The sequence below is a fragment of the Lynx canadensis genome, chromosome B3, assembly GCF_007474595.2.
Source record: "Lynx canadensis isolate LIC74 chromosome B3, mLynCan4.pri.v2, whole genome shotgun sequence".
In the NCBI taxonomy this organism is placed as follows: Eukaryota; Metazoa; Chordata; class Mammalia; order Carnivora; family Felidae; genus Lynx; species Lynx canadensis.
Window position 1 is genome coordinate 72,012,187 of NC_044308.2, and position 18,657 is coordinate 72,030,843.

The 18,657-nt window shown below is 42.1% G+C and overlaps 2 protein-coding genes across 2 annotated transcripts in view; one reads left to right on the forward strand and one right to left on the reverse strand.

Annotated features, from left to right (window-relative positions):
* RPGRIP1 (RPGR interacting protein 1) overlaps positions 1–864 on the forward strand; it is a 50,254-nt gene extending 49,390 nt beyond the window's left edge. Inside the window, 1 exon segment of the mRNA XM_032593675.1 lies at positions 712–864. Coding sequence (XP_032449566.1) covers positions 712–824 — 113 coding nt within the window. The 3' untranslated portion in view covers positions 825–864.
* A 410-nt stretch (positions 865–1,274) lies between these two features.
* Positions 1,275–18,657, reverse strand: part of SUPT16H (SPT16 homolog, facilitates chromatin remodeling subunit) — a 40,208-nt gene continuing 22,825 nt past the window's right edge. Inside the window, exons 11-26 of the mRNA XM_030318648.2 lie at positions 16,642–16,707; positions 16,432–16,527; positions 16,209–16,324; positions 15,966–16,119; positions 14,904–15,031; positions 14,306–14,441; positions 14,074–14,200; positions 13,697–13,815; positions 12,887–13,012; positions 12,446–12,558; positions 12,055–12,130; positions 11,544–11,713; positions 4,093–4,222; positions 3,302–3,431; positions 3,097–3,174; positions 1,275–2,436 (exon numbers count right to left, since the gene is read on the reverse strand). Coding sequence (XP_030174508.1) covers positions 2,291–2,436; positions 3,097–3,174; positions 3,302–3,431; positions 4,093–4,222; positions 11,544–11,713; positions 12,055–12,130; positions 12,446–12,558; positions 12,887–13,012; positions 13,697–13,815; positions 14,074–14,200; positions 14,306–14,441; positions 14,904–15,031; positions 15,966–16,119; positions 16,209–16,324; positions 16,432–16,527; positions 16,642–16,707 — 1,911 coding nt within the window. The 3' untranslated portion in view covers positions 1,275–2,290. The remainder of the gene's footprint in view (positions 2,437–3,096; positions 3,175–3,301; positions 3,432–4,092; positions 4,223–11,543; positions 11,714–12,054; positions 12,131–12,445; positions 12,559–12,886; positions 13,013–13,696; positions 13,816–14,073; positions 14,201–14,305; positions 14,442–14,903; positions 15,032–15,965; positions 16,120–16,208; positions 16,325–16,431; positions 16,528–16,641; positions 16,708–18,657) is intronic.

Genomic DNA, 18,657 nt, shown 5'->3' on the forward strand with positions numbered 1-18,657 from the left:
GGGCTTGAGTCCACAAACCATGAGATAATGACCTGAGCTGAAATCAAGAGTTGGACACTTCACTGAGCCACCCAAGAGCCCCTATTTTTAGCTCTTAAACATTCTGAATCTGCCCTTCTCTCTCCACCCTGTTATACTTCAGACCCCTTCATTTCTCTCCTGTATTGCTACAGCAGCCTCATAACTAGCCTCCCTGATACACTCATGCTCCCAGTTATAGTCTCCAAATAACAGCTAGAACTAGAACTGAAAAATCACTACGTCTAGGACACTTCAGTTAAAATCACGTTCCTCACAAGACAGGCCTTTATGGTTGGGACCCTGCTTATCTACGCAGCTTCGCTCCTGCCACTTCTCGCACCTTTCCGAACTCCTTGGGTTCTCGTGTCTTGGCCTGCGCTCGGAAGAGCTTACTTTCTAGATTCAGTTCAGGGATCGTCTCCAGACCACCTCTTCTACTTCCTCCACGCCGGCCAGGGTGGGTGCCGCTTCTGTGCGTCCCCAAAGCGCCTTGAGTTTTCATCACAGCCCCTCTCACCCCCATCCTGTACGGTGCTGGGAGGGCCTCACCCTCCTTCCCTTCCACTAGGTCGAGCCCCAAGGAGGAACTTCAGTGCCGCCGCCGCCTGCCACGGCACACTGCAGGTATGTAAGTGCTTTTTAACTGAACGATGCTACCGCCTGACAGGCTTCCTTTTCTTTTCCCAACAGTTGTCAGCCCTGAAGATCAGGCCACCCGGATAGGAAGGCTGAAGGTGTCCCTTCAAGCTGCCGCCGCCCTCGACGCCATTTACAAGGAGATGACAGAAGTTACACTTTCGTGATGGAGCAAGTACTATTCCGTTCTAAACTCTCTGAGGGAACCGCAGTAAAAAGTCTCTTATAAAGTAACTTGCTATGCCGTGAATTTGGTTTACTGTGATGTCTGGTCTTTCTACCTAATGACGAAAGCTTAGAACCAAGTTACTTTTTGTGACCCTCACTGGATAAAGGCATTATTCTCCAAGGTCTTAGTGCTCTGACGGGTGAGAAGAGGACCTGCCCTCAGGAACTGCGAAAGGACGGTCACAAAAGGTGACTTTACAAAAACAAAACAACAACAAAAAAAACCACAGTTTATTTATCTTTTAGTTCTTCCAAAATTGAAAATATCAAGTCCTACTGCTAAGGAGAAAAAAAACAAACAAACAAAATCCGAGACCCCTCCCCCCCCTCTTCTCTTAAGGTCACAGAACACAGGAGGAACTGCAGCGGGACAGGTGGGTACAGAGAACCGGGAGGGGGAGGGTGGCAAGATAAACTCCCCAAATACTTAAAAAGCTGTTCGACAGAAACTGTGATAAATACAGGACAATGCAAGACAAGTAAAAATAAGGAGCAGCAGTGACGAGAGGCTGTGTTGTAGACGTGGCCTCCCTTCCTCTTCTCTTTTCTCATCAGGGTATTCTAGGCCCAAGGCATGACCTGCCCCTTCCAGATCTAAATGTTGATTCCTCTGAGCCTCCTCCTAGAGTTCACTAGAAGCAGTGTTGTGAGGGACGACCATTCTTCCTCAGACACATCAGAAAAGGACCAGTGGTGACTTTGCTTCTACCATTGTACCCTGTGTGAATTTGTAAGGAGGATGAAACCGAGCCAGGGGGTGTCCCTGCTTCTTGTCTTCAAAGGCGGCAGAAACACCTCTATCGGCATGAGGCAAACAGGCAGGAAAACTCAGGCGGAGGTACCGGCCCGATCTGCCCTCACTAGCTCAAGTTGTATGGTTTATCACAACTATCGCAAATTCCAAGAACCTTTTCTTGAGCACTGCAAAGATGGAACTTAAAAGAGATGTGAGGAAGGTCATGGCAGTGGGGCAGGATGGAGGACTGAATCTGCTGGTCAAGAACCATGGTACAGGTAGTTAGGGGTCACCTCGTACCAATGTCTTGGAAACACAGCTTTGAGACATCAAAGAGTAAGATGTCAGAAGCCATCGATGTCCTGGCGGAAGGTGACAGGAAGAGAGAGGAATGAAACGGTATTTATCAACAGCGGAAGCCTCTGCCCTTCTTCAAGAACACCTCCTCCCTTGCCATCTGGATGGGGCCACTGGCACGTGTCCTGGTGGGCCTGGAATTCCCCGAGTAGATTGGTCCACACAAATGGCCCCCTAAACCCATAAACACAAATGGCAAAACTTCAAAAGGAAAAAAAAAAAAAAAAAAAGGAAAAATACAGTTTCTATGTCATGTAAAATTTGTAGGGGTTGGCTGGATAAAGAATGGAGCTGAGGACCAGAGTTCAGAAGTTACTTCCTCTTTTTCTTGGGGGGTGCAGAGCTGTGTCTGGAACCACGGTTAGAGCCACGGCCTGAGCTGTGCACAGATGCCTTCCTCTTCCGGCTCATACTTCGACTCTGTTCTTCTTCTTCCTCGTAACGACTTTCACGGTCCGCTGAACAGGAGAAAAGAGGCATTACTAGTTAGCTACAGGGTAACTTTGGTACCTAACAGTACTTAATAGCATGAAGTAACACAGGGAATGTCCTCTGGAGTCAAGTATGTTTTAATCTCAGTCACGTATTAGTTGTGTGATCTCAGGCAAGTACTTAACTTTCCTGAGCCTTGGTTTATGTTATTTACACAACAGAAAATTGTTCTAGGATTAAATAAGGTAGCCTATGCAAAGTACGGATCCCGATGCTTGGGGTCCAGTAGATAGTGTTCTCCTTTCACCTTTAACTGCTATCTAGCATTTCGTTTCAGAGTAACTAAACCACTATTACAAAAACCTTCCTAACCTGGAAGAGGCCCAGAAAGTTTGACTATTATAGGACTTACACTTGGAAACTGAATAGCCTAATTCTTCCAAGACTATGTGGCTATCATAGCTACAGACCCACTGTGGCTGTGAGCAGATGAAGAATGACAGAGTCACGTCACTTGGAGGGTATGGACACATTCCAGAACTCATTTGCTTGTCTGGCTGATGAACTTGGAGCTATAGTTCCCCATCAGTTTCACAGTGTTCTTTTGGTACTCTTCTTAGGCCAAAAAAAATCTCAAAATACTAAAATCCATTAGAAATTTGTGCTTCAAAAATAACAAAGTTTACCTTTTCGGGCTTCTTCCTCCAGTTCATCCCAATCCTTTCCACTCTCTTCTTCACTGCCCAATGATTCCTTGGAATAGTCTGGAATAAAATTAAGTCATTAATTAGTCATTAGACAGGAATGGAACGACAGAATTCTTCCCTCCTTTATGGGGTCCAGAAATGATAGATTAGAAAGCCATGAAACATTTTCCCTATAGAGACTAACCTGATTCTTCAGCTTCTGATGAATAATCTTCATCACTATCCTCCTCCTCCTCTTCATAGTCGTCTTCTGAAGGATTGAAAGTCTCATCTTCGATTTCAGACTCTGAATCCCCTTCCTCAGCATCACTCCCCTGGTGAGTTACAGTTGGAGAGCATAATACTATTTACTCGGTTCTTTTTTTGACCTTCACTTTATTAACCTAATTAATTCAACCCACCTAGCACCCCAGCATTATTTCCGTATTACATGAAAAAAAAACCCAAAAAACCTGAGTGACCCAAAGATAAATAGGACTAATTTATAATTACTAGTAAGGTGCGATTACTAAATATCTAGTTTGTATTTCTTAAAAATTCACTTCATCCTTCCTCACCCAGGAAAATTAACCAGAGATACTCACAGAAATAATGCATTATGCAGAGGTGGGAGAATCATTTTTTAGAAAACAATTTTTGCAAAATGCCCTAAACTTACACCTGAAACTATTATTACACTGTATGTTAATTATACTTCAGTCAAAAAAACAAAGAACTCAAAATGCCCTAAAGAATTTTTTCCCAATACTAAGAGTCTCCTTAAAAGAACAATTTTGCAATTTCAAAGAAATCTCAGTGGCTACCAGTCTCCAATTAATTTATCAGCTACCTGTAAAACTAACTAGGAGAACAGCACAGTAATACTAAGCTCCCATTTGATCTGGTCCCGTACGTACTACTTCTGTAGCATTTCCTAGCAGCCTGATGGTAATGGGCAACACTGTGTACCGGAAAAGAAACCCCACACTCACGCACCTCACCCTCAGGTTCTAGGAAAGACCAGCCACCTTGTTCGAAGAAGCCCTCAGGGTCATCAACAATGGTCTTCATGATTTTAGTCCAGTTGAGGGACTGTACTCCTTCTGTGTACTTTAGGTCACAGGAACTAAGAGACAGGACATGAGTCAAAGTCAATCCTCCGTATTTTCCGAGAATGCACTGTGTCCTCTTGCTCATTAGTATCTCTGAAGAGCAGACATTCTCTGTATTGGGCCACCAGAATAGACCCAAATGGCTGATATGTCTCCCAGAGACCAGCCCTCATGACAGAGCAGCATTCCGACCGAAGCAAGCTTTGTCCCTCCACAAAGGTCAGCCTCTCCCAGTTTCCCATTTTCTTTCTTAAGCGCCAATTTCCCTGTTCCTCCTTTTGGCCTTTCCTCCTCACCTATGCTTTCCCCTGATTCCACCCTTATTTGCAAGTAGTCTCAACTTATAACCACTTCTGCGCTTCTTACTTTTCGGCTCTGATCGCACATATGACTGCAGTTAAGAAAAGGCAGCTGGCCCTAGCTTTCCCTCCACTGCTTTCTTATGTATTGTTCATTTGATGCAAGGTATATTCGAAGGTAGGAGTAAGTTTCTTGTTTAGTACCTAAAGTGCTAAGAAAATGTGCAAGTAACTTACTTTCTTTTTTTAAATGTTTGAGAAAGAGAAGGGGAGAGGCAGTGAGAGAGACACAGAATCTGAAGCAGGGTCCAAGCTCTGAGCTGTCAGTGCAGAGCCCAACACAGACACTGAACTAATGAAGGGTGAGATCGTGACCTGAGCCAAAGTTAGATGCTTAACTGACTGAGCCACCGAGGTACCCCTCAAATGACTTTCTTTTTGTCCACTTCTGTTGAGGAAAGCTCAATCAATTCAAGTGGGTGGGAAGGAAGAGAGAAATGAAAAAAACAAAAAACCAAAACCAAAAAACCCCAAAAAGAAACGACAGTAGTGGGCATCACTAGAAGAAAGCCTCACAAAACCTGAGAACCACTGCCACAAATCCATTATAGGCCTCATCATATACACTGTAACTTGCACATCTGGCCATGATGGATGGAGTAACAAGAACTAGATTTACCTTTCCAATTTAAATTACTAGAAAACCAAACAAAATATAAAACAGCTTTCAAACACTGGATAAAAAGAAACATAGGACTGGGGCACGTGGGTGGCTCAGTTGGTTAAGCATCCAACTTTGGCTCAGATCATGATCTTGCGCTTTGTGAGTTCAAGCCTTGAATTGGGCTCTGTGCTGACGGCTCAGAGCCTGGGGCCTGCTTGAGATTCTGTGTCTCCTCCTCTCTCTGTACCTCCCCCATTTGTGATCTGTTTCTGTCTCTTAAAAATAAATAAACCTTTCAAAAAAAAAAAAAAAAAAAAAGAAGCAGAGGACTATAGTCACCAAAAGGAGGAAACACACAGGGTTTTGTTTTATAACTGCCCTAGTTTTCTGCCTGGAGGCAGTTCCCAGGCTGCTATGTAGGGAGGGGAACCCAATCAGAACCTGAGAGAAAGAGAAGTATTTGGAGATGCTGATACAGCTAGAATTTTTGAAGCTGAGAGTACCGGAGAAGAGAATGACAGAAAAAGCGCTGGAGATTTGCAGAGGGATCCCTTTCAGTCTGTGGCCAAGAACTGATCTGCACATACATGAGAGGAAATTAACCGGAGCTCAGCAAAGAAGCACTGGAAAGCAGTTGACCACACAATTCCCAGATCTCATACCAAATTGGAAATAGTTCCTGGTCCTACCAGCTTTAACAGAAAGACCTTAAAACACACAGGGAATCAGAGTGCTTAGAAGAGTACTGCCTCAGCGGTGGGCAGATTAGTCCTAGATTAAAAGCTGTTCTGAACCAGCACTAATGACATTTGAGAACAAGTCCTGAAAGATGAAGTGGTATCCAACTCACTTAACTATATCATTGAATGAAGTCTAGAAAAAAATCGTAAAGCCTAGCACCCAGCGTGCCTGGGTGGCTCAGTTGGTTAAGTGTCTGACTCTTGATTTTGCTCAGGTCATGATCTCCTGGTCGTGAGGTGGAGCCTCATGCTGGGCTCTGCACTATGTGTGGAGCCTGTTTGGGATTCACTCACTCTCTCTCAAAATGAATAATTAAAAAAAAAAAAAAAATTGGGGTACCTGGATGGCTCAGTCGGCTGAGTGTCTGACTCTTGGTTTTGGCTCAGGTCACGATCTCATGGTTTGTGGGTTTGAGCCCTGCACCAGACTCTGCACTGACAGCACAAAACCTGCTTGGGACTCTCTTCTGCCCCTCCCCTGCTCGTGCACGCTCTCTCAAAATAAATAAATACATACATACATACATACATACATAAATAAATAAATTTGAAAGTAAAAATAAAACCTAGCACCCCAAAATGTGTAGTCACAATGTTTGGCAGCCGATCACAAATTACCAGACATGCAAAAGGGCAGAAGAAAAAAATCAAACAATAGAAATAGACCCAGAAAATACAAAGATGGTAGATGGAAGTATCAGATAATGACGTTAAAAAAAAGCTATTATAAACATGATCCAAATGTTTAAGAAGACAGAAACTTGAAGATGCTGAAAAGTGAAGATATGAAATTTGTGTAATTAGTCTCAGAAAAAAACAAAAACAAAAACGGGGGTGGGTGGGGGGGATGGGGATTGAGGAAAGAGCAAAAATATTTGAAGAATAACGGCCAGAACATTTGGGGATGTGATGATCTAAGAAGCCCAATGCACACCAAACAGAATAATCATTAAAAAAACAAAACCACCCACAATAAAGCAGATAATAAAATGCTAGAAACCGATGACAGAAATACAAAACAAAAACGTCAGTCTGTTCAGAGGCACAAAGATGACAGCAGACACCCAGTAAGCCAGAAAACAATGGAGCAACATCATATAAGTATTAAAAAAAGACAATTCTATCTACAGTCAGGAAAAACATCTTTCTGAAGTGAAAGGGAAATAAAGACTTAAGAAAAAAGCTGGGAGAATTTGTCACCAGAAAGCCTGCATCTCAAATGCTAAAGGAGGAGGTTTATGAGGCAAAGGAAAATTAAAGGAGTTAGAAGGTTGGAACCACACCATGGAATGAAGAGCACCAGGAATGTACATATGTGAGCAAATATCCAAGACTTTTGGTTCTCATTTTGTAAATTAAGAGGTAACTGCCTGGGGGCGCCTGGCTGAGTTGGAAGGGCATGTGACTCTTGATGATCTCAGGGTCCTGAGGTGGAGCCCCATACTGGGTGTAGAGATTACCAAACAAACCAACCAACCCATCATAAACTTAATACACAATCATACAATTAATCCAAGGGTGCCTGGGTGGCTCAGTCGGTTTAGCATCTGACTTTGGCTCAGGTCATGATTTCACGGTTCCTGAGTTTGAGCCCCATGTGGGGCTCTGTGCTGACAAGCGTGGAGCCTGGAGCCTGTTTCGGATTCTGTGTCTCCCTCTTTCTCTGCCCCTTCCCCCCATCTTGAGCTCTCTCTCTCTCAAAAATTAAAATAAATCCAAAATAAGGCATAAAAAGGAGGAAAGCAACAGAGAACATAGAGGAAAACAAATAGCAAGATGGTAGATTTAAACCCAACCATATTGATAGTTAGCATTAAATGCAAACGGTCTGTTTTCACCAATCCAATTAAAAGTAAAAATTCTCAAAACAGATTTAAAAAAGTGAGACCCAAATATATATTGTCTTCAGGTAAGGCCCTTTAAACATAAAGTAAGTTAAGAACAGAAAAAAAGACATGTTATGTAAGCACTAACCAAAATAAAGCTCGAAGTCCGTAAGAATATCGTACCAAGCTGATTTTTGAAACAAGGACTATTATCAGGTATAAGGAAGGACATTTCATAATGATGAAAAAAAAATCAATAGAATTAAACCACTAGGCAGACTGACCAAGAAAAAGAGGAAACAAATTATCACTATCAGGAATAAAAGGGGACACCATTATAAATTGTATAAATATGAAAGTTGATAACTTAGATTAAAAAGACCAGTTTGCTGACAGACACAAGAAGATTCTAACCTTTATGTACAATAGCCAATTCTGAAAAGGAACAAAATCAGAAGACTTACGCTACATGATTTTAAGACTTACTTTGTATAAAGCTATAATAATTGTTTCAGCGATATAAGGACACACATAGGCCAATGCAACAGAATAGCATCCAAAACTACACCCTCTCCAAATGGTTGATGGCTTTTTTTTTTTTTAAACAAGATGCCAGGATAATTCAGTAACTATGGGGTAATCTCTTCACAAATGATACTAGAGTAATTGGCTATATTTGGGCAAAATACGAATCTTGACCCTTATGCTACAGTAAAAAATTAACTCAAAATGGATCACAGACCTAAATGTAAGAACTAAATCTATAAAACTCTGGAAGAAATCAGAAAATTTTTATGATTTCGGGTTAGTCAATTTATTAAACAAGATCTAAAAAGCGCAAATTACAAAAGAAAAAAATAGATCAAACAGACCTCATGAGAATTTTACACTTCTAGTCTTTAAGATACTTGAGAAATGAAAAGGCATAGAATCTACTGCAAGAAAACATATGCAAAACCTATATTTGATGAAGGATTTATAACCAGTCTAAAGAATTCTGACAACTCAGACAAACAATCTGCTTTTTAACATGGACAAAAATATGAAGAGACTTCCTCTAGGATACAGAATGACACATAAGCTCAACATCATCAGTCATCATGGAAATGCAAACTGAAGTCACAATGAGACAGCACTCCACAGCTACTATAATGGCCAACATTAAAAAGAGACAAGGGGAGCCTGGATGGTTCAGTCGGTTGAGAAACCAACTCTTGATTTCGGCTCAGGTCAAGATCCCACAATTGTGAGATCAAACCCCGCATCGGGCACTGAGCTGGGTGTGGAGCCTGCTTACGATTCTCTCTCTCTTAAGCCCTCTGCCCCTTCCTCATGTATGCACTCTGAAAAAAGTAAAAAAAAATAAAAAGACCGACAAAGCCAAGTGTTAAGATGCACAGCAATTACAATTCTCAGGTACTGCAGGTTTTCCAGAAAATGATTTGATAGTTTCTTACAAGGTTAAATGTAGAGACTTTACCACAAACCATGCGACCCAGCAGTGCCACACTTAGGTCATCTACTGAAGAAATGAAAACTTAACGTTTACACAAAGACCTGTATGTAATGTTTATAGCAGCTATTCCCAAGAACCTCCAAGTGGAAACAATTAACATTTCTATTAAGGTAAATGAAGTATGGAATATCCATGCATTGGAACACTCCTCAGTAACAGAAAAGAATACACTACTGATGCACTCAACAACTTGGATAAATTTCAAAAGCATTATGCTAAGTGAAAGATGCAAGGTACCAAGATACTTATGATTCCATTTACATGAAATTCTAGAAGACACAAACCACATAGTGATAGAAACCAGGGATAGGATTACAGGGAGGGGACTGACTTACATAAAAGTGTATGAAGAACTTTTAGGAGTGAAGAAACGTTCTACATCCTGATTATGATGGTAGATTCGCGACTGTACACATTTATTAGAACTCATCAGACCATATACTTAAATTGGTGAATTTTATTACATGTAAGTTTTGCCTTAATAAAACTGATTTTTAAAAAAATACATTAAGAAATGGGCAGAGGACATAAATAGACACTTTTCCAAAGATGACATCCAGATGGCCAAAAGACACATGAAAAGATGCTCAACATCACTCATCAAGGAAATACAAATCAAAATCATGATGAGATACCACCTCACATCTGTCTGAATGGCGAAACTTAACAACACAGGAAACAGATGTTGGTGAGGATGCAGAGAAAGGAGAACCCTCTTACACTGTTGGTGGGAATGCAAACTGGTGCAGCCAGTCTGGAGAACACAATGGAGGTTCCTCAGAAAGTTAAAAATAGAAGTACTCTACAATCCAACAATTACACTATTAGGTATTTACTCAAAGGCTACAAGAATAAGATTCAAATGCGTACATGCACCCAGACGTTTACAACAGCATTATCAACAACAGCCAAACTATGGAGAGAGCCCAAATGTCCACTGACTGATGAAGAAATCAAGATGCATATGTGTACACACACACACACACACACACACACACACACACACACACACACGGAGTATCACTCAGCCATCAAAAAGGATAAAATCTTGCCATTTTGCAACGACATGGATAGAGCTAGAGTGTACTATGTTAAGCAAAGTAAGTCAGAGAAAGACAAATACCATGTAATTTCACTAATGTAGAGTTTAAGAAACAAAACAGATGAACGAATGGAGGAGGGAAACAATCCATAAAAGACTCTTAGAGAACAAACAGAGGGTTGATGGAGGGAGGTGAGTAAGGGATGGGCTAGATGGGTGATGGGCTCTAAGGAGGGCACTTGATGGGATGAGCACTGGGTGTTGAATATAAGTGATGAATCACTGAATTCTGACACCAATACTGCACTGTATGTTAATTAACTAGAAATTAAATAAAAATGTGAAAAGAATAAAAAAAAGTCACCTTTACAACACATATTTGGGATACTGTTATCACCTGTCTGCCTATGTCTTAAGAAAATCCTCAGGAAAACCATAAATTTGTATCTTTCTCACAATTTATTTCTAAGTTCTCTCAACCCACCTCTTAAGAGGAGAGTCACATCTCAGCACTTCTCCTTCACTGGTAATAGGCAGGGGTGTGTGGAGCGCAGAGCAAATTATACTCACCACTACCCAAGCTTCACCCTTTACCTAGAGTATAACATCTCCCTGTTTACTGGAGTTTTGGTACTCCTGTGAGAAATTCTTTTATAGCTGACATAAAAGGCTAAAATTCAAGAAGTTTTATCTTATGGGGCATCTGAGTGGCTCAGCTGGTTAAGCATCCGACTCTTGGTTTCGGCTCAGGTCTCAGTTTCAGGAGTTCGAGCCCTGCGTCAGGCTCTATGCTGACAGTGCGGAGCTTGCTGGGGATTCTCTCTCTCTACCCTTCCCCTATTCGCACTGTCTCTCTCTCAAATAAATAAATAAATAAACTTAAAAAATAAATTGAAAAAATTATCTTTCAGTAAAAGTAAAAGAACTAGTAAGATATCCCCTTTTTATAACTAACTGATTATACATGTATTCAGATTTTTATACACCTATCAAGGAGAGTCAAAGATGACTTTTTTTTGATTTTGTATGTGTAAATATTCATCAACTACTGTTGGAATTTCAGGAAGAAGTTAATAACTCTATCTAACAGATGCCAAATTTCTAAGTCCTGGGCTATAACTCCCCAACGGCAGTTTCTCCCTTAAGTCCACCAGCAGATTTTATATACAACATACCATGCTTGTATTCTGTAATCGAGGGATCAAGGGGTAAATGGGTAAATGGGAGAGTGCTGGCAGACTGACTTACTTGAGCCATTCCTTGATGGGGTCTAGGGAGGCTACCGGAATGGCGTTGATCATTGTCACTTTCTTGCTGTAGTCCTTGTAGACTATCACCATATCAAAGTTCTTCAGGTGAAACTGAACCCGCTCGAAGTGAATCAGCTCCACTTCATCCAAGGTCACCACAAAAGGTGGCTGTCAGGGAGAAATGAGATCACTATCACATAAGTCCCCTAAAGCACGAGCATTTTCAAATACTTTCAGGGCCTAAAAATCACTACTGCTTTTCGGGAAGACTAAAAGCAATGCAATGTACTGACAAGTCTCAGTATAAGGATTTGCAAGATCAAAATCTTTCCTCAAGGAGAATAAATTTAAAGAAACTGAAGAAACTATTTAAAAAACTACTTAAAGAATCATTTGTTCAGTAAGTCGTGTCTAAGAAAATCTTCAGAAATAGTAAAGACCTAGTTTTCAAAACACCTACCCTTTCTTTTCTCTAACAATTTTCTTACTAAAAGGGAAGAAATACTCACCCACTCTGTAGCGTTTACAAGCGCACTACTAGTGGGCTGAAGGAGGCAGGTACTCCTGTAAGGAGCTCCATTAAATCTGAAAGAGAGTAAGAGAAAGGCTCACAGGGACTGGGCCCACTCAAGAGAAACGTGCTGCCACAATACACTTCTTGCCTTTTCCCATTCCAAACCCAGCTCCAGCATACTCACTGGAGTCAATTACAGGGGAAGCCTCTCAGTCTGAGCCACTCACCCCAGCCTAAAAATGTTCAAGAGGGAATGGATGTCTCAAAGGTTTTTCAATCAAAGGAAAAAGGACGCGATCTGTGATGTTAAATTATCACAAAGGAAGAATGACCAATTTTTCTAATAGGCAGATGACACTTCAGGTCAAAAAGAAGAGATATGTTACCCCAAGTCCCTAAAAGGCACTTCGAATTCCAGTTCCTCCTTAGTCAGAGCCTCTACTTTCTCAATGAAATTTTTAAACGCTGTTTTCAGTTTATGCCTCATTTCTCGTTCCATCTGTAGAAGGAAAAAAAACTAATTAGCTACAGTTATCACTTCACTCGTACATCCATTCAAAAAGCCTGAAGTACTTTTGTGGTCCTTAATTCTCATTCCTGTGACGCCAGTACGAAGAGTTTAACCCAGCCCACTACACCATTAACTGCAGAGCTGAGTCTGCAACTCAAGTCTGCCCCATAAGCCACTGCACTATACCATCCCCGTGCATACTTGAGTTGTTCTGCAGAAAGATGCGGGGGTTATTTACAAAATATAACTACTGAACTCAGATCTGAACCACAAGCTACCTCAATACCCTGCAAATAAAATCCTCAATCTCACAGACCTGCTCAGCATAGAGATCATCTCGGTCGTGCATATGCTGATGTTTCCCCAAGTCCGTGGTGATCTCTCCCACTTCTGTGTAGAATTGCACATCCGTGTGCCGCTTCTTCCCGAACATGATGGCATTCTGGGGGCACGGAGTGGAAAAAACGAGAAAGCAGTCAGAAAACTCAGGCTACACAACAAAGAGGCAAGACCACAACAAAACAATGTGAAGTATAAATAGTATCTACCCTGGAAACCACAGCATCTATGTAAAAGTAGTCAAACTGTCCCTGGTGTCGTCATGACATTTGGGAATGTGAGAGCGTACACATTTTTTTAAAGTATTCCTATTTATTAGAATGAACTTGGGAGACTTTGCCGAAAATAAACTGTCTAAAGAAACATTTTTCTATTTCAGAGACAGGAATCTAGAGAAAACCTTAGGTTTTGGTGGTTACTATAGAGCACACCAAAGGAACATACATGCTTATTAGCACCTTCTAGATTTTAGACACTGTGGACTTTATAAACATTATCTCATTCAACCCCCTTTACCTTTTGTGATAGGTGATATCATTCATCATTTATTTATTAATTTAAAGTTTATATATTTTGAGAGAGAGTGTGTGCGCGTGCACAACAGGGAGAGGGAGAGAGCGCATCCCAAGCAGGCTAACCGTGAGATCATGATCTGATCCGAAATCAAGAGTTGGACGCTTAATCAACTGAGCCACCCAGGTGTCCCTATTCGTCACTATTTTAAAAGAAAAAGAGTAACAGAAAGATCTTGCCCAAGATCTGACAGCTTGTAAATCAAAAAGCGTACCTTGAGGTGAAAGTGCAAGACAATAATCATTTCTCCATCACATGGCTGAAACAAAGCATGCTTGATGTTATTATACAGAATATCCACTTTGTCTCCTCGAACAGATGTGAAACGGAAACCTGGGGGAAAACAAAGGAAGCAGCTAAGCATCAAGCCGCATGAGGTGAGGCCAGAAGACATTGCGTCTTTTCTGGCTGATTGGAACCGAGTCACAGAAAATGCCGCAAACCACACAGAGCTTCTTTCCCTTCCTTGTGCCCGTACAGCAATATATATAGATTCTTTCCAGCAGCTCCCTCACATACGGATTATCCATCTGTCATTCCTACAAATGTGCCCCAGAGACAAAGCCCAGACACACGAGAGATCATTCATACCATTGACGTGGGCCTCCAGGGAACCCTGCATCCTCTTCTGGGCAATGTTTGGGCGAATGTATAGATCTTTCAGTTTGGGATTGCTCCGGTTTAGATTGATCACTAGGGAGTCTTGTTTCACAATGCCCTAAGTAGAACGAGAATTACTGTGAATCCTCACGTAACTGTGTGTCCCCTCCAAACCCACACGTATCCTTTTGCGCAACGGTACTCTGTTGGTGTCCAGGCTCACCTCCTTCTCCTTCTCTTCTGCTTCCCGGGTCTTATAACGCTTCTGTACTTCTTTTATAATTCGGAAAGCATTCTGGAGGTTCAAGGCTGGTACAGTCTGTTCTCCAGGTGCCTTCATATTTGAAGCTCGGTATGTGCTGTGAAAAAGGAGAAGCCAGAACTTACAGAAGTATCTTTATCAGGTCAGGTAAACTGCACTCTTCACTGTATTTTTAACGGACTTAAATGTCTTTCAGAAGATAAAGATACCAGTAAATGGTAAGACAGTGTCTGGAAAGCTGAAAAACATCCCTCTTTCTTCTCTCTTAAATAGAGCATGTTATAAATGGCTAATCCACTGGGTGGGAAATCACACTTATTTTTCAAATCTGGCATAGCCAATTATCCCATTCCACACCATGAAGGAACAGACTCCAATGAGGCACACATTTCCTTATTTATGATTCTACTGCAAAACAGGTGTAATCAGTTTAACATATATTCATGAGGATTCTAAACTGGGTTCCATCATCAAAACCGTACAAAGCACAATGAGATGTTCCTGAGAGTACCACTCCAACCAGCAGGGATGGGGGATGGTTGTTTTCCCGGGGACTCACATTTCCTTGACAAAAGTGGCTTCTGGGTTAGGAAAGATGTTGCCCTCATTCCTGCCAAGAGCACTGCCTGGGCAATAGAAGTTGATTCGCAAGTAAGTATAATCTCCTTCCACGGACATGCTTATATTCTGCTCAAAGAAAAGGAAAGCATTAACAAAATAAACAAGTTTCTTTCCAAAGTAAAGGTTAGTACTTAGAGACATTAAAATTAAGTTAGGAGTTACGAGCTGACTGCTAAACCTAGCCTATAAACCTTCACCTAGGTCTAATTTTTTTTTACCTTCACCTAGCTTATTTTTTTTGTATGACAAGATGTGTGCTGGGGCGCCTGGGTGGCGCAGTCGGTTAAGCGTCCGACTTCAGCCAGGTCACGATCTCGCGGTCCGTGAGTTCGAGCCCCGCGTCGGGCTCTGGGCTGATGGCTCAGAGCCTGGAGCCTGTTTCCGATGCTGTGTCTCCCTCTCTCTCTGCCCCTCCCCCGTTCATGCTCTGTCTCTCTCTGTCCCAAAAATAAATAAACGTTGAAAAAAAAAAAAAAAAAAAAAAGATGTGTGCTTCCAAATGAATCACTGGCTTCTCAGAGTACCCTGAACCACATGTCCAAAAACATGCTAAAAATGTTTAATGCGGGGGGCGGGGTGGGGGTGCTTGGGTGGCTCAGTCAGTTGAGCGTCCGACTCTTGATTTTGCCTCAGGTCATGATTCCAGGGTGGTGGGATTGAGCCCCAAGTCGGGCTCCACGCTCAGCATGGAGCCTGCTATGGATTCATTCTCTCTCCAACCCTCCCCCAACTCATGCTCTCTCCCTATAACAGAAAGTAAAACAAAATAAGGCAAAGGCTTAATGCAAATTATATTTCTAGACTAGGAGATCACTGAACATTCTAACCAAGTGCAAAATGGAAAAGAAGGAGAATAGCAGGAGACAAGGAGAGGGGGAGTCAGCAAAGTGAGAAGGGTGGAGAATGAGCAGAGGGTAGAGGAATCGGAAAAACAATCTATGGAAAGCACAACTCATAGTTTCAGAAGCAGTCTGGATGGATCCTGACTCGATGCTCATACCTTGATTGTGGCAATGTGAAAAGGTGTCGCGATACCGAACACAGGCATTATCACGGTCTCGTACTTCTTGTCGATATAGATCTTCATTTCCCGAATATGTGGTTCCTTAGGCATCAAAGATGGGTTTTTATAGGACACGTTAGATTTGCGAGCTCTGGAGTGGGGATAAAAACATTTTTTGAGGAATTTCTACCAATCAAATACAAACCTAAGACAACCTCGTTGCCCAACACAAACTCTTACTTTTGAATCTGTTGCTCTCCTTTCTGTTCAGTCAGTCGCCTCTTTGCTTCCTCGTTGAGTTGAGCTGCCAGTTCCTTTTGATGCGCTCTCCGCTTCTCTTCTGCGGTCATCTCGTTCTAGAGGACACACCCAAGTCAGCAGAACTGCCAGTCTTACAGACGTGCTCCAGACGGGAGCCAGAGGACAGAGAGAGAGTCAATGTGGATTAAAACAACAAACTCACTCGTGTTCTTTCAGTAAGCAGTGCTGCCCGAGAACCTCTTCCCAACAGGTCCTCGGCCTCATCTTTCTCCTCCTCCTCCTCCTCTTCATCCTCATTCTATGGGGGAAAAATGAGAATCAGCAATTCCAGTTTTAACCTTTTTAGCCAGTTATTACTTTAGCCTTTTCACGTTACCAAACTTCCTACACCACTTGCTTTTCTTCTTCCTACCTTTAGAAAAATCCCCACATTCTTCACTTTTTTCTTCACGGAAGTGAGGACAGTAGCTGGGCCATCCTGGAATAAAAGGAAGAAGTCAGAGACATTTACAAGAGCATTTAAATAAAGCACTTTCACTTTCTAGCCTCGTATACAGTTGGCCAATGCTTCGAAACTTGTGGATACTAAAATCTCTGACAACGCATACAGATTTTATCCTCCCAACCTCAAAGGAACTATAATTTAGGAGGCAACACTGGGATAATGATTACGAATACAGGCTTGATGTGAAACCTTCCTCAATCACTTTCTTGTTTTGTTTTTTTTAATGTTTATTTTCTTTCTTTTTTTTTATGTTCAATATATGAAGTTTATTGTCAAATTGGTTTCCATACAACACCCAGTGCTCATCCCAAAAGGTACCCTCCTCAATACCCATCACCCACCCTCCCCTCCCTCCCGTCCCCCATCAACCCTCAGTTTGTTCTCAGTTTTTAAGAGTCTCTTATGCTTTGGCTCTCTCCCACTCTAACCTCTTTTCTTTTTTTTTTCTTCCCTTTTTTTTAATTTTTATTTTATTCTTTAATTTTTTTTTTTCCAACGTTTTTATTTATTTTTTTTTTTTGGGGGGGACAGAGAGAGACAGAGCATGAACGGGGGAGGGGCAGAGAGAGAGGGAGACACAGAATCGGAAACAGGCTCCAGGCTCCGAGCCATCAGCCCAGAGCCCGACGCGGGGCTCGAACTCCCGGACCGCGAGATCGTGACCTGGCTGAAGTCGGACGCTTAACCGACTGCGCCACCCAGGCGCCCCACTTCCCTTTTTTTTTAAAAAAGGGCGCCTGGGTGGCGCAGTCGGTTAAGCGTCCGACTTCAGCCAGGTCACGATCTCGCGGTCCGGGAGTTCGAGCCCCGCGTCGGGCTCTGGGCTGATGGCTCGGAGCCTGGAGCCTGTTTCCGATTCTGTGTCTCCCTCTCTCTCTGCCCCTCCCCCGTTCATGCTCTGTCTCTCTCTGTCCCAAAATAAATAAACGTTGAAAGAAAAAAAAAAAATTAAAAAAAAAAATTTATTTGAGAAAGAGAGTGCAAGTGCACCCGAGTAGGGAAAGGGCAGAGAGAAAGGGGGAGAGAGAATCCCAAGCAAACTCCGTACTGTCAGTGCAGAGCCCGACATGGGGCTCGATCCCACAAACTGGGAGATCATGACTTGAGCCGAAATAAGAGATACTCACTGAGCCACCCAGGTGCCCTTTGCCTCAATCACTTTCTAGTGGTGATATGTGGCAACTTCTACTTCTGTGCCCCAGTTTATCTGAGGACAAAGTATCTACTTCACAGGGTATCATAATTCAGTGTATTAATGCATAAAAGTGCTAACATAATAAGAACTCAGAAGTATTTGCTATTATGAACATTAAGGATCAGTTCTGCTAAGTGAAAAAAAAGAATTATAAAAGACCACAACTGCCCAGAACCAGTGGTTTAGTTGTCGACTAGGTTTGGGGAGCTTGGGGGGAAAATGAGGAGTGACTGCTAGGGTACACGGTTTCTTTCTGAGGTGATAAAAATGTTCTAAAATTAGACTGTGGTGCTGATTGCTGAGAATATACTAAAAATCACTAAATTAAACACTTTCAGCAGGTGAACTGCATGGTATGTAAACTGTAACTCAATAAAGCTGTTAAAAAAATTTAAAAAAAGAATCAATTCCCAATATTATCATTATCCAGGTTTAAGTCACAAGTTGAACTGTGTGGTTTAAATTATTCTCTGTATTTGTGGGGCACCTGGGTGGCTCAGTCAGTTAAACGTCCGACTTCGGCTCAGGTCATGATCTCACAGTTTGTGGGTTTGAGCCCCACGTCAGGCTCTCTGCTGACAGCTCGGAGGCTGGAGCCTGCTTCTGATTCTGTGTCTCCCTCTCTCTCTGCCCCTCCCCTGCTCACACTCTGTCTCTCAAAAGTAAATAAATGTAAAAAACAACAACAACAAAAAAGGAGGGTGCCTAGGTGGCTTGGTTGATTAAGT